The following is a 15,725-nucleotide window of genomic DNA, read 5'->3' on the forward strand; positions in this document are numbered from 1 at the left end:
TTGTTCTAAGTAGGTGCTTTAGACCACTGAGCCATCTCACCAGCCCCAGAGACGGCTGTCTTTAAATAAAACAGCAATGTTGAGAATTAAGAAAAATCGATTCCTCAGAAGCAGCAGAGTGACAGCTCATCACAGCTGGTAAATGCCGGAATCCCTACCCAAATCCCGTTCTGCCTCGTGGTCCCAAAGCACGGGCTCTGCTCCGGGGGTCAGGCGTCACCGGAAGGGGCTTCCCGCAGGCGATCGGGGCTGGGCAGTCCCGATCCCGAGGCGCGGAGGCTTCCTCAGGTGCCAGACTGCCCTCTGCTGTTGGAGGAGCGCTGGGACAGGTGGAATAAAGCGCGGGCGCTTCCTTCCGAGGGGTGGCGCTGCCCCGCCCTTCAGCTCCCAGGTGTAATTGTTCAGTCCGCTTCCTTCCTTCCTGCGGGCCAACGGAGTCCTCCAAGGACTGGAGTGAAATGGAGCGCGGGGACCCGGAGTTGGGGCGCGAGCCATCCGGGTTAGAACAGCAAAATTCGGTGCGGTTGGAGCCCGCAGGTAGCGCGGCTGCTTCCTGCGCGCAGGCTGGCGCAAGCGCGTGCTCACTGAGTACGGAATGAAGATGCAAATATCTCTGAAGGGGACGTCCCGCCAACTTAAAGGAGTGCCTTTGGGAGCAGTTATAAAGCTGTTAACCGATTTTTGCCGGAAGTATTAGTGGAGAAGGCCTTGTAACGCTGAACCCATCATCTCCCGCAAGAGACCCCATGGAACTTCCACAGGTGAACAATGACAGTTGTACCAAAATGAGTTGGCGGGGCGGTGGGATAGCTCAGCGGACTAAGCGCTGCTTAGGCAGGCTCGCGGACTGGGGCTGCATCCCTGGCACCTGTGCTAGCTGGCCCCGCCCTGAGCCAGGCGGCCAAATCCGGGTGTCGTGGCGCACACCTGGAATCCCAGCGCTGGGGAGACTGAAAATAGGAGGATCACTGCGAGTCCGAGCTGCGTAGTGAAACCCTGTAACAAATACATTTAAAAAAAAAAAAATGAGTTGGAATGGGAGCGATGTATGATCATTTCAGGCTGTCCTTAGTGACCCGTGGAGTTCAGAGAAGGCCCACCTTCACCGCAGGCCTTCCCAGGCTGCCCTTTTCCCTAACGCTGGGCTACATGCGTGATTTCCACTGGCCTCAAAGCCAGGCGTTCCAACGCCCCTGCTCGTGGGCACGCTGACGGCGTTTCTTCCAGACCTAGTTATCTAGTCTGTTGTCTGATGCTTTCCTGACCAGAGCCATAAGGTTGGTATTAGGTGTTTTGTTCCAAGTAAGGAAACTGAGGCTCATGTCAGTAAAATAAATTTTGTTAAGTTCACATAACACACAGATGACAAAGCAGGCCATGTGACGTTCAAATACATGCTCTCTCTACCAGGTCATTCTGACTATTGTCTTGAACACTGGGACTCCATTTCTAATTTGCAAGTATTTCTATTGCGTATACCTCTAAGACTGTCATTCCTGCCTCTTATTGGACTGCCACAGTGAGATACAATAGCCCAGGTGGCTTCAGCAACAGAAATCTCTCCTAGTCCGGAGGCTCGTGGGGACGGCTTCCTCCTGGCTTGCAAGCATCAGTGTTGTCTTTTGCTGCACACCTGCTCAGGTAGCATAAGGGCACTAATCTCCTTGTTAGGGCCCCACCCTCATGCTCTCATCTACACTGAAGTACCTTTTAAATGTTCCAAATCCAAATGCCATCATATTATGTTTTAGAGCTTCAGCACATGAATTTCAGAGAGACATAGGCATTCATTCCTTAACAATTTCTGTGGAGCCATCAGTTTAAAAACAGATGGCTTTCCTCACACTTTGATGGTTTCCCTTTCCCCATTCTGATTTCCTGCCGCTCCTCAGGCTGTGCCCTCTCTCGGGGCAGATCTGGGGCTCACTCTTTCCAGAACTATCCAGACATTTGGTCCTTTCTTTATTTGTTAGACAGCAGTTAGCTTTCCCCCCTCAAACCTGCTAGCAGTGTGTTGGCAAACACTGCTAGTACTTTGCCCAACACTCATCCCCTCTTCTTCCTTAAAAAGAGGGTCTTGATTTTTGTACGAGGCTATATTTTGCAGCCTCCTTCGTGGTCTGAGTTGCCCAAGTGGCCCTTGAGAGTCCCTGTTGGCAGGATATAAGTAGAAGTCCCTGTCTGGGTTTCTGAGAAAGCCCTCTAAGTGCGGGTGTCCTGCCTCCTGCCGCACATGGAGCACAGGTGAGAAGGTAGCAGCTCTCGTTCTGCAATGCAAACTGCATGAAAAGAATGTCAGGGCTGAAGGTCGGGAAGGCCTGGGAGCCTCATGGCACCACAGGGCGGCTTGCCAGCCCTGGACAACGATTGAGACTGGGTGTGCTGGTGCGCCTGTAATCCCAGTGCTTGGGAGGATCACTGGAGTCCGATCTATGTAGTGAGACCCTGTACACCCTGTAGACCCTGTACTAAATTAAAACACAACAAAAAAACCCCTTTGGGTTTAGTTTTCTAATGTCCACCAAAGATTTGAGAGCAGTGGAAGTCAGACTGGAAAAACTTTGTTCAGCTGATTTGCAATTTAGTGGTGGGAAGTGTCCCTGGTCCATCTGAATGCAGAACTAACACAGACCCTATTTCATGGAGGAGGGAAGAGGAATAAGTTGGTGTTCCATTAAGTTGCTCAAGGCCACAGCGCCAGTCAGCAGTGGGTGACGGGTTCACCCCGGGATGGAAAAGCAGCAGCCAGCGCAGCGCAAGTGCTGAGCCATCGTGACGGCCCCACCTCGCGGGGGCTGCCTCCCTTCAGACCTCTTTCACACACAAGAAAAATGTACTATCACGTTCAGTCTGAGTTGTCTGGATTCCTCTACCATGCTGCTCAACTCCGTGTTTGCGTATACAACAGTCACTGACTCAGCCTAGATTAATAGAAGTAGCACTTAGGATTTTACTTGATGATAGTGAAAAAAAAAACCAAAAAAAAAAAAAACATTTTCTTTCTCTCTCTCTCTCTTTTTTTTTTTCCCCCAGTACCAGGGATCAAACTCAGGACCTTGTACTTGCAAGGCAGGTGCTTATGCCACTGAGCTATCTCCCTGGCCCAAATTGAGAAGGATCTTTTTTTTGGGGGGGGGAGGGGGAAGCTGGCTCAGGCTGCCTTAAGACCATGGGGATCTAACATGGTCTCCTATTCCTGACTGGTTTTTCACCAGCAGGCACTTAAACAACTGAGCTAACCTGCAAGCCCTCTGAATTATTTATTTGGTACAGGGTCTTACTACATAGTGATCCTCAAACTCATAGTGATCCTCCTGTCTCAGCCTCCCCAGCACTGGGATTATAGGCATGTACTACCACGTCCAGTTTCGGGAGCTGGCACGGCATGCCGGGGGTTCCCAGGCTGGTACATCATGTGGTACCAGGGATCGAACCATAGTCCTTGCACTTGCCAGGCAGGTGCTTGGACCGCTAATCTACCTCCCCAGCCCAGAAACCATTTTCTGGCCTGTCCTGCTACCCCTCACCCCACCACGTGGCCAGGCTGGTGCTCGCAGACATGGATCTTATGTCTCAATTATGCGTCCCTGGATTCTGCAGATTCCAAAGCTTGAGAACCACAATTTAGTGGACATCCATAGACTAATAAAAGCCAGAGCCCCTGATCCAACTATGCCTGAAGTATTCCCCTAAACTTCCTCAGTTACGTAAACAAACCTCATCAAGATTAGCTTGGGGGGCTGGGGAGATAGCTCAGTAGAATAAGTGCTTCCCTGGCAAGCCCAAGGGTCTGAGTTCAATCCCTGGTTCCGCAAAAAGGAAAAAAAAAAGTTTAGCTTGTGCTGGGGTTTCTGTTATTGTACACAGAACAGTCCACGCTGCTACTGCTGCCGTAGGTACTACTGTAACAGCGCATAAAATACCACCCCAGAATATTTTGTTCACCTACACTTGAGAGGCATTTGAGTAATAAAGACATAGACATTTGACCCTAAGTAAAGAGAGATTTGCTGAACGTCTGAGCTAGGTGAGATTGTCAAGACCATTTGTTCAAACACCCAGCACCTTTCTTCCGGCAGATTCGAACATCAATTTCTGGGCCACAGGAGCACACACGCCCTGCATTTGCTTTGTACTCTACTGGAGCGCCCTCTGCAGGCACCTGGACACCCACCTTCTCTTGCTCTGCTCCCGCTCCCCGTGAACACATGCAGCAGCCCGCTCCGCTCTGCGCACCCCAGTATTGCCTCCTCTTACAGGCAGTAGTTGACAACCCCTTGGGCTCCCCTGTTTTTTCTCAACTTGAAATAGTGTGTCTGCTGCCTTAGGTACTTCACGGGGGCCACCTACGCTCACGTGTGTGATCTGACTCCAAGCTCTGCTCCTCATTGCAGTGGAGAAGGCGCTGGAGTTCCTGGGGTCAGACGCAGCTGGGACGGGAAAATCAGGCTCAGCAAACAGCCCCAGGAGTAGCAGAAAGTAGCTGCATTGTGGAGAACCTGTGGAGCTAAGTATGCGCCTGGGAACCGGAAGAGCCCCAGCAAGGACCCCTCTTCCTGCCCAAGCGCCTGCTGGGTGCCAGCACAGAGCCACGTAGCCAAGTGACTCCCTAGGAAGGCGTCCCAGTGCTCCTGTGAAGAGACAGGCCCACAAAGAGCTTGCTCAACGCCGCTCTGTTCACAGAGCACACTTGACTCCAGCCTTCTAAGATGGGAAGGAAAGAAACCCAGCGCTAACTGGCTGAAGCAGAAAGGAAAGGACTGATTCCAGGAGTGGACCTCCGGGACGCTGGGGAGTAGGTGGGCAGCTGCTATCCTCCGGCTCTCCTCGTGTTGGATCCTGACCTTCCTATTTACCCACAGGCTCACTCTCTGCGCTAAGAAGGTTGGACGTAATCTGGTTTGGGCCTCCTTGAGCCCTAAGTTAGTGGCCCTAGCCATGAAGAGTGGACTTGTCTTTCCTAATAATTGTAGTAAAAAGTCCATCACTATGATTTTTAGCCAAATTTAAGCCATATGCCCAGCCCTGAAGTAATCACTGTACTCAGATTGAGGCCTGTGTATATGACCACCAATACAAGAGGAGCAGTGGGAGACTGGTTTCCCTGCTCTGCACAAAGGACGAGGTAGATTTACTGCCAAACAGGGGAAGAGATGGTTCCCTAACAGGGACGCACGGCAGCCGAGTAACATTCATCTCCGTAATGTAGCCTTCGCTGTCCATTTCATAAACGCCCTCATAATGTACTGCGTCCTGTTGTGAGACACCTTTGGATGCAACTAAAACTGGCTTGAAAAAAATACCTACCCTCCATGTCCGAGAGGCAGTTCCAGGCAGTGCCCCTTGGTGGGGTGGAGGGGAGCTTTGGGGCTGGCTGGTTCAGAGGCAGGTGTTGCCAGGAGATGGTGGCCAGGACAAGGAGCCCAGCATGGACTTGACTTAGAAGTCCTGCTTACAGGACAAGCCAGGAAGCACTACCAGATGGCCAGGGTGTGGGTCCCTACAAGACTATAGCTGTCTCCTGAACGCTTTAGGCTTCATTTTGGTGGGAAAAAGGAATACAGGTGGCCTGTAGCCTACATCATCTAGGCTGAGTTCTCTGCATGGGGGAAATGGCCTTGTTTGGGAAGAGCACTTTACTCGCTTTCCCATCCCAAGCCTCACCACCCCATCCCAAGCCTCAAGGCTCCAAACCCATAACCTTTTGCACCACACTGGCGTCATTTGCTGCTACAGACTTGCCTGTTACATCCTTCTCTGGATTTTGCTTGCACCAGCCTGTGGCCGGGTGCACTGCCCACTCCTCACTGCCAGGACTGGTCTTGCTCAGGCCCGGGTCCAGGCCTGCTTCCTCAATGCGGTCGGGCCCGGGGCCGGCAGCCTCAGGGGCTGCTGTTTTTGACCCCTGGGACATCTGCAGTCTGCGTGGGAGCCAATTGCCAGTACTCGCAATGAAATTTCAGCAGGACTTTGTGCACTGCCCTTTCAGGCAAGCTATGTCGTAAGTCCCCGATCACAGGGCCGGGCAGCACAACTTGCCAAACCACATAGGGGCTGGGATGAGAGTTCTGAGCCAGCCTGGCTCACAGGCCACACGGCACCGTAATTCTCGTACTCCTAAGCACGCTTGGAAGAGCAGCAGCAGCAGCAGCGTACCAGCAAGCACTTACTTCTGTAGGAGGGCGTTCAGGAGATGAGAAATCTTTCAAGTACAGACTGCTAGGCACAGATGTCCGCTAGGCCAAGGGAGGCGATGGGTCAGCACTGTCCAGTGACTCAGGCAGCAGAAGGGAAAGGCGGGTGAATGTCATTATATCCACAGTGAACCCAGGAGGTCAGCTGGGACGAGCCGAGTGGCCGCCACAGGAACATGACAGTGACACAGGTGCAAACTTGAGACCCTCACCACCTTTGTGGCCACTAGGTTCTTGGGGTTTATTCCCATTTTCCTTTTCTCCTGCCCAGTTGCCCTCTCTGGGGGGCTTCATATGCCGCTGCCACTGTCTCCTGGGCAGCTTTCAGAGAACAGAGCACGGCTAACAGCATGGGGAAGAGGGTCCCAAAAGGAAAAGGGAAGGATGAATAATGCAGAAGCTCTGAGAATGCACAGGGCTGCTGAGATGGCTCAGTGGTCTAAAGCGCCTACTTCGAACAAGCTTAGCAAAGCACAGGGACCGCGGTTCAATCCCCCAGCACCACATGCCAGCCAGCCGCGCCCCCTGGTGGGCTGAGCTGGCCACACACATACACACAAATAAAAAAAAAAAGAATGCACACAGGCTTTTGATAAGAATTTTATTTCTTAAAAATGGGAGAATTCAAATATTAAAATAATCCTCTAATCTTTGTTTTGGAGGAAAAGGACAGGATGACAAAATAATTCATATAAAAATTTCAAGCATAACAGCTGTAGATATTTCTCCTGCTTGGCGGAACATCCTGACCTGCACCCCGTCTGCGGCTCAGGGTCCAGCTGCACCCAGGAGTGCGCTTCTCCTGGATGGGGGCAGGCTGCAGACGTCTGGGATGCGTGCTGACCTAGGCCACCAACACACGGCAAAGGCCAATCTTTTCGTTTGAAATAATTCAGTCCATTTTTGATGGCGCTGTTACAAAGGGCTGCTCCTTGTTTTAAATCCCAAATCCTCTTGTCTGATGAGAACTTGTATGGAAGAAATGAAACACTGAGAGACTAGGGACAATGGTGCTGGTATCAACCACATGCCAACGGGCACTTTACCTCACAAAAAGCAGCCAGGATTTTTTGCCTTTTATGAGGGAAAACTGCAGCTTTGTTTCTTTCACTGAAGGCAGCTGGACTGAGCAAAGCGAAGTCCCTGTCTGCAGAAGTAATTTGCTTAATGAAAAAGTGGAATGGAGTATGAATGCTAGCCGAGTCTGACAGTACCCAATCAAGCACTCCAGGTCTGCAGAGGCGAGTTCTACTCCCCCAAGCACTGGTGTACTTTCCAACAGGCAGACCCTTCCAGGAAGTGGGAAGAGGAGATGGGGCTTTGCCCCAGAGATTCTTGGGACTAGTATAACTGGGAAGACTCTTGTGACATTCCTGGGTTTCCTGGCACTTCTCAGTTGGTGTTTCTCTGGGGAACAGGGAGGGTCTCATGAAGATATTTTAAACTGCCATGTTCTGAGAAGTCCGAGACCACATGGTCCTGTCCTCGAAGCAGCCACTTAGTAGTGAGGAGCCCTTCAAGTCCTACTGGTCCCCGGGCATGGATTCGGGATGTGCTGATTCCCACTTCAGCTCCTACAAAAAAGGATGCATAAAGACGTGGCTTTCCTCAGTCTCTCCTAACTTCTGGCCAGGGCCAGGTTACTTCCCCGTCCTCACTGGGAACCCTCTGGCCCGGCTGGCCCTGCCCACGCCCTCAGGCCAGTTGGAGTTGTACCATCCCAGTAAGCTGTTCTCCAGTCACTACACTGCAGGTGGACCCCTTCCACTGAAGTGTGTTAGCCTCTGTCCTTTGTCCCCAATGTGCCCTGCCAGTCTCGGAAAACTGTCTCTGGAATCAGTATAGCATTTGACTCGTACACCATATCCGACAGTTGGCCTGTTCTGAGGTGTACAGCAATGTTTAGCATGGAAGAGCCATCTCCCCAAATATATATATATATATTAATTAATGTATGTAGGACAGGATCTACAGGCTCTATGTAGACTGGACTCGTAGTGATTCTGTTTTCAGCCTCCCACGTGCTGGGATTACAGGCATGTGCTACCACACCCAGTGTCAGTCACTGTCTCCCCATGCCCCAAGGGCAGGGCCAGCATGGCAGGCCTGGGGATCAAGCCCCAGCTGTTGTGCTTTGCCTGGCAGGCGCTTTAGTCTGCTAAGCTCTCTGGCCGGCCCTCCCCAAATATTCCTGAAGTCCCAGAAAGGAATATATTCGTAGTATTCAGAGTACATAAGCACTCACTAGATGCCGCATATGAGACAAGATGTTGCTCACTTCCCTCCTTCCCTCGTGCTCTGGGCTTCGACCCGGGAGACGCAGGTCTTCCATGCTTTGCACTGTCCTCGGGGGAGGCGGGCGGGGTTTCTCAGTCATCACTACCTCACTGAACAGGCCTATGTACTAGACTGCACACTGGGCTGCCAGGTAGAAGGCTTTGTGTCTGAGGTGCCCAGACGCTGGCTGGCAGGGGCTAAGGTCAGCTCAATGAACGCTGCATGTGCCGGGCACCACACAGGAACTGTGTGGCAGGGGCACGCGCTGTCTCGGGGCATCAGGGAGCGCCCCCTTAAGATGCCTTTCGGCTAGAACCCAAAGCCTAACGAGCTGACGGGTGAGGACCAGTGAGAGGTACTGCAGGCAGAGACCTGAAAGAATGCATCTGGGCTGCAGGTGACAGACAGAGGGGACCGTCGGGACCCCGACTCTGGCTCAAGAATGCAGCCTATGAGATGTAGGCACACTACCTAACTACTCTCATGTTTCAGCCTTTTCAGTTGAAAAAGATTCTCTTTCATAGAACTAAGATAAAGCCTACAACATACTTAATAAATATTTGTCATTGTCACTTACGTAGTTCACAGAAATACAACTCAGCCAGAGCTTGGGCTTCAGCTCTAGGCTTGCACTAGGACAGTGAGGAAAATCCCACCTGGATTTTCAGCTGAATTCTGGGGAAAGGATCCCCCCAGAGTATGCAGCTGTTTCTTTTCCAAGAACACAGAGAACAAAGATCAGTGTAAGTGATGTGATAATTAAGGCAAAAACCTCACTTGACAGAAATGGGAACTAAAAATAAAGAACCTGGTGACTAAGAATAACTGATTAGAACTCCCCTTAATAACCTTTAACTGTTCAGTGAGAACTGTTTCTACAGCTAGATCATCTGTCCAAAACGTTCAGGGGGATTAAAATATTTTCAGTGCTTGAAATTAGTTCTCAAGTATTCAGACAATGTGTTATACATGTCCTACTGGAGTTCTGTATAATGGTAGCCCTCAACACTCACTACAGAGTCCTGAAGGCCTCATAAAGGATGGAAAGAGGGGCTGGCGAGATGGCTCAGTGGTCTAAAGCGCCTACTTAGAACAGGCTTAGCAAAGCCCAGGGACCGCGGTTCAATCCCCCAGCACCACATGCCAGCCAGCCCCGCCCCCTGGTGGGCTGAGCTGGCCACACACACACACACACACACACACACATAAAATTAAAAAAAAAAAAGGATGGAAAGGGAAGGGGATCTTTCTAATGTTTCATTTCAATGCCTGCTGTCCCCTGCACCTCTGATCTTCCCTTTGTTGCTTGCCTCGGGGCTGGGGCCTGTCCTGGGGCCTTGCGCATGTTTTCCACTGGGTCCCGACCTGTCTGCTTTTCATGCCGGTCCCTAGGCCTTGTACCCTCATACAGGTACCACCACTTTTCCTATCCCATTTTGTGGTGCTGTCTCTGAGGTGCACTGAGGCTCCGCAGTGGTGCTCGGAAGGGCTGCAGCACGTCGGCGCCTGTGGCTGGACTGTGGTGGAAACAACGATCTGACTGGCACATACTGGAGTCTGAACACTGGCTGTGTGACTCCAGGCAAATCATTTGCTTCTTTCTCAGTTTCCCCATCTATGAAAAAGGGAAACGTGTACCTAACTTTGTAACATGTAGAACGCCTGCAGCAGCAGATAGATGTTCACCATCTCAGATACACTTACTAGTAGTCTAATTTCTTAACCTTGCCACAAGTCTATTATCTTGATCACATATGTGACAGCAAAAGGGAAGCACGTCCTCCACCTCACCTCGCACCCCAGACCACACAGAGTTGTGCCCAGGACTCTTTTCTCCTCTGACTGGTCTTACCAAGTCCAAATCGGTAGCCATCCGAGAAACGCGTGCTGGCATTCCAGAACACACAGGCACTGTCAACATGCTGGAGGAAGAACTCTGCTGTTTTCTCTGTGGGGTAAAGGAAGAAAAACTGAGTTAGGGTGACCCTGTGAAGAGCGCCGTTCTGGTGACAGGTCTGGTCAGGGTTCCGGCCTCTGGGGGGCCTCCCCAGATGCTCTTCTCGGGTGTTACACGTGCAGGCTGTGACCAGGGCCGCCAGTCATAGTGGTGGAGGAAGACTGAGCCGGAATCTGTATCTGCCAGCGACCAGGCACACTCTCTGTGCACAGGCTTTCTAGGGCCAGATGCGTTAATCGGAGCTGTTAAGTCCATACCCATTAGCTGTAGCACCTTGGGCCAGAGCTGGAACAACTTTGAGCCCGAGTGAAAAAGGAAGAGGTGACCCAGCTCACAGATGTGGCGAGGCTGAGGCCAGGTGGCACCAAAGAACATTCGTCCCAGTGCCTAACACATGGCGTCCTTCACCACTGGGCCCTGAGGCCTGACGCCCAAGGTATCCTCAGTAAGTTATATGCAGACTGAGTCAGTGCACATACAGGGCTGGTTCTATTCTCAGCCCCTGGGCCTTGGTTTCCTCACTGTAAAGTGGGTTCTTTTTAACTGGTTGGCAGGGGAACGGCATGGATTAAATGAAAACGCCCCCCTTGGGTACACCCACTTTAAATAATCACCTTTAATCCAGCCTGCTCTCCCTCCCCAATGGACCCATCTGAGACACAATTACACAGTAATGGATGTGGACGCACTCGCCAACCCCCAATGCAGCTGGCACCCCATTATCATTAGTTTATCCAGACTACATTCCTGCAGGCCCAGAGGGGCTGGGAGCAGCAAGCGCTCCTGCAGATCAGAGCAGGCAAGGCGGACGCCATGGGCCTGCAGCCCCAGGCACTGACCATTCTCTGTGACGATGACATCCGTGTGTGAGCTGCCGTACTTGTGGATGTGCTCAATGGCTTCCTGGACACTGTCTACCACTTCAATGCACAATTCCAAGTCCCCATACTCTGTTCGGAGCGACTTCACTTCTGAGGGACTGAAGGTCAGATAGGAGGCAAATTTGGGGCCGGCATGGATTTTCACCTGGAGCAGAGGAAGCCGAGGAACCACAACACAAAATCACAAGAATCCAGCTGGGGATGTAGCTCAGTAGCACAAGGGCCTGCTTGGCAAGTGCAAAGTTCTGAGTTCAATTCCCAGTACCAAAAAACCCCCCAAAAAACAAAAACCCCCACAAGAATCAGCAGGATGCGCGTGGCTGATGTCATGCCCACGTGAGCAGCAGCACCGGTAAACCACGGTCCCAGGCGGCTCACGAGGTTGACAGCACCAAGTGCATCCCACCTTCCCGCCTGCAGTGCGCTCTCTGCATAGGCTGCTAGGCACTAGCCGGCACCGGGCCCTCACGGAAGCTGGAGCAGAGCCTGAGGCAGGAAGCCTGGCCAGAAAGCGTGTGCAAGGCTGGCACTTTACTACAATGAACTCTGACTATAAAATGCCACTGCTTGCCCACTGAACCTAGGCACCAGATTCAGGTGGAAACGTGTCTTCTCCCTGCACTCTGGAGAAGTCTAGGCTGGTTTTACTAGCAAGCAGGGCCTGAGCGTCTTTCAGTACTACAGACCGTGGTTACTGACAGGTTTCCTACCTCCTTAGTCTCAGCTGCAAGCTCTTACACTAATCTTGTTTCTGATTAAAGAAACCTAAAGATCCTACGCTGTCCTCTGAGGGCCCAGTCACAAATGTGACCATACTTAAGCCATATTCTGATCCCACCCCGGTGCAGGGCACGTGCCCCGATTCTTGGGGCCATGCTCCTGCCTGGGTCCAGTTATAACCAGTGATGCCAGTCTTGTCCTCATTCCTTCTGAGGTCCTACCATGCTTTCCTATCTGTGACTTTTCCTCTAGGACTGGCATCCAAGCCCATTTTCAGGGACTGGAACCTCATTTCTTTTTTGGCCCTTGCGCTTGCCAAGCAAGTGCTTATTCCACGGAGCTATCTCCCCGGCCCACTGGAACCTCATCTCTGGTCACTCTGCTTCCTGCACAGCACGTGCTGCACGAAGCATGCACTGGCTCATTTTGCTCTGAGGCCTTTCAAGGCGACCTATGCTTGGATGGCTGAGAGCATGACGGTGGGACTAGCACGGCTCAGTTCTGGCAGAGAACAGCTTCCTGTCTAGCGCAGCTCACTGCAGCACCTGGGACCCAGCTATGAGTGGTCACGCAAGCTAACTCCCTTTTACAGTAAAGGGCGCCTTATCGCTTTCAAAACAATTCTTTGGGGCTACGCCACATTTATAAGTGAACAGAAGCCTTTTTTTGTCCAGCAGAAGGGTGACAGGAAGAGACATACCAGGGTCCAAGCAACCAGGGCCAGTGGACACTTTCCTACTGTTGCGCTAGCCTATGTAATTCTCAAAGAGCACTGTGGCCTCTGCTGTTAAAGCTGGAAAGGCATCCCTGCAGGAAGTTTAACAGATTGTCCATTTCGCCTTGACAGCTTCTACCACCTTCCAGTCGTGAATTTAGGACAGTGCTTGAAACATATTGGCTGTTTACAGCCTCCGTGACGTGGTACAACATAGTCCGCAGAGAACACCATCCAAATCTCTCACCCAGATATCACTGTACAGTATGAAGTACACTGATATTGGTAATCGGAGACATCTGGGGAGGGCGCAAATGCACTGCAGAGCCTCCTCAGCGTGCCGCCGCACCCGACTGGCGCGACACGCGCTGCACGTGGCCTGCAGCTACTGTGGCCCACTGGGGCTGCCCACTGGGCTGCCGGAGGGCAGGGGTTGCGTCTTGCCTCTGTGTTTAGCACAGCACCGTGTACACAGTGCATGCTCCCAGCTACTGTTCGTGGAACTGCCTTACATGCGATGCTCCTGGTCTAACCCCACAGACAAGTGGTACGTAACGACTGAGGCCTGAGGGTCAGCCTCACCTGCTCCACTCTCAGCATGTCAATGATCTGGTCAAATAATGGTGTTCTCAGCAGATCCCGGTGGATTAATAACGTCTCCAAAGCATTGCAGGCAGCCGGGTATTCACACTTAGAGTCTCTGACTGAAAAAGAGCCAGGAATTACTTCTGCGCAAAGGGCGCCAAGGCGTGGCTGACCTGGCGGCCACCTCCCTGTCATCACACAGGCGGCTCTCCCGGCTCACCAAGGCGGGTGGCCTTATCAACGCTGGCCTCCGAGTCCACGTACATGTGGCAGATCCCCTCGCTGTGCCCCATCACTGGGATTCCCTTGGCTGCTCTCTGGATGTCTCTGACCAGCTGGGAAGAGCCACGTGGGATGATCAGGTCTATCATTTTGTCCAGGCGGCAAAGATCTTCAACTTCTTCTCTGGTATTCACCTGCACAGGGAGAACACAGAGCAGTGACGACACCTCCTGGGAATCTTTCTTTCTCTCTCTTTCTTTCTTTCTTGTGTGTGTGTGCGTGTGTGGCCAGCTCAGCCCACCAGGGGGCGGGGCTGGCTGGCATGTGGTGCTGGGGGATTGAACCGCGGTCCCTGTGCTTTGCTAAGCTTGTTCTAAGTAGGTGCTTTAGACCACTGAGCCATCTCACCAGCCCATTTTTTTTTTAAAGTTTATTTATTTATTTTTGTGTGTGTGTGGCCAGCTCAGCCCACCTGGGGGCACCAAGTGCAGTCCATGGAAGTGACAGATGCTGGCTGGCATGTGGTGCTGGGGGGATTGAGCCACGGTCCCTGTGCTTTGTGCTTTGCTAAGCTTGTTCTAAGTAGGTGCTTTAGACCACTGAGTCATCTCACCAGCACCCCTTCTGGTAATCTAAAGCACAGACGCAGCCCAGCCCCACTACACACGAACGTCTGCTCCTGTGAAAACAACATCAGGCATGTGAAAGCTCACTGCGGAAACATGATTCAATTCCTGATCACGGGACTTGAAAAGCTACGCAGCCCATTTGGATCAGCCTCCACCCACTGGGCGCTGTACTGTGTTACACGCCACGCAGGCTCGATCCTCGCCCACACAGGTGAGCAGGAGGGCAGAAGTAGGACACGACCACTGCACAGGCAGATTATTCCCTAAATGCCACAGGGAGCACCAAGTGCAGTCCACGGAAGTGACAGGTGGTGAGACGCTGGGCCACGGGGATCACTGAAAGACATGGCTGCCTTGAGGAAGGGCTCCAGGGCCTCGCCGACAACCTTCCTTCTGAGACGCTGGCTGGATCTGCTAGGACGCGCCTGTGCTGGGACACTGGGAGTACAGGCATTTTGTCTACATTCCTGAAATGGTCTCGCATCTGCTCACGTCACCTAAGACACAGCTGTAAACACACGCACACCAGGACGCTCACAGGGACTTTATTCTGAGCAGCTGAAGCCTGGCAATGACTCCAGAGCTGACCGTGAGAAGCACGAACTGCACTAGCGCATGCAGGTGGAACGCTACATGGCCGCGAAGAGAGGAAAACCAGGCCCAGAGATCACGGTCACGCGGATACACATCAAAGTGCATGATCAAAGATCATCAGTGCAAAGAAGCTGATTTACATCAAGTTCAAGAACAAGTCAAAAACAGTGGGTACCCCAACTCACCCTCTGACAAAGGCCTTCTATCTAGGACATATAAAGAATTTTTTAAAAGTCAGGCCCCCAAATTCAGAGACCTAATCAAAAAATGAGATGAATATACATTTTTCAGATGAAGAAATACAAATGGAAAGTAGATGAAAAAATGTTCAACATCATTGGTCATTCAAGAAATCCAAATTAAAACACCACTGAGATTCCATCTCACTGCAGAAAGAATGGCTAACATCAAGAAATCAGCCAACAGCAAATAGCGGGGGGCTGTGGGGAACGCTTTTGCATTGTGGGTGGGAGCGCAGGTTGGTACGACCACTGTGGAAGTCAGTGTGGAGAGTCCTCAAAGGCTACGACTGCACAGCCGTTCAAGCCAGCTGCTCCTCTCCCAGGTATTTTTCCCAGAAGAACCGAAAACCTCATAGCACAGCATGTATGTGCACCCATGTTCACAGCAATGCAGCATGTATGTGCACCCATGTTCACAGCAGTGCAGCATGTATGTGCACCCATGTTCACAGCAGTGCAGCATGTATGTGCACCCATGTTCACAGCAGTGCAGTAGGTCATAGCTAAATCCTGGGCGTCATAGCCCAGACGCCCATCAAGTGCAGAACTGATGAAGAAGATGTGGAATTTTTACACAATGGATATTACTCAGCTATAAAACAGGATAAATTTGAGTCTTCTGTCAGTAAATGGACACAACTACAGAACATGCTCTTAAGTGAAATAAATCAGACCTGCATGTGCAAACATCGTATTATCTCCTTAGTGT

General features: G+C 51.7%; 1 protein-coding gene across 4 annotated transcripts in view; it reads right to left on the minus strand.

Annotated features, from left to right (window-relative positions):
• Positions 1 to 7,120: 7,120 nt before the first annotated feature.
• The window catches only part of Aldh18a1 (aldehyde dehydrogenase 18 family member A1), a 51,385-nt gene continuing 42,780 nt past the window's right edge, over positions 7,121 to 15,725 (minus strand). For all 4 annotated transcript variants that reach the window (XM_023708839.1, XM_023708840.1, XM_023708841.1 and 1 more), the window contains exons 14-18: positions 13,550 to 13,745; positions 13,327 to 13,448; positions 11,268 to 11,454; positions 10,324 to 10,419; positions 7,121 to 7,768 (exon numbers count right to left, since the gene is read on the minus strand). In XM_023708839.1, coding sequence (XP_023564607.1) covers positions 7,587 to 7,768; positions 10,324 to 10,419; positions 11,268 to 11,454; positions 13,327 to 13,448; positions 13,550 to 13,745 — 783 coding nt within the window. In that variant the 3' untranslated portion in view covers positions 7,121 to 7,586. The remainder of the gene's footprint in view (positions 7,769 to 10,323; positions 10,420 to 11,267; positions 11,455 to 13,326; positions 13,449 to 13,549; positions 13,746 to 15,725) is intronic.

This window comes from Octodon degus, unplaced genomic scaffold (assembly GCF_000260255.1).
Source record: "Octodon degus isolate 3935 unplaced genomic scaffold, OctDeg1.0 scaffold00010, whole genome shotgun sequence".
In the NCBI taxonomy this organism is placed as follows: Eukaryota; Metazoa; Chordata; class Mammalia; order Rodentia; family Octodontidae; genus Octodon; species Octodon degus.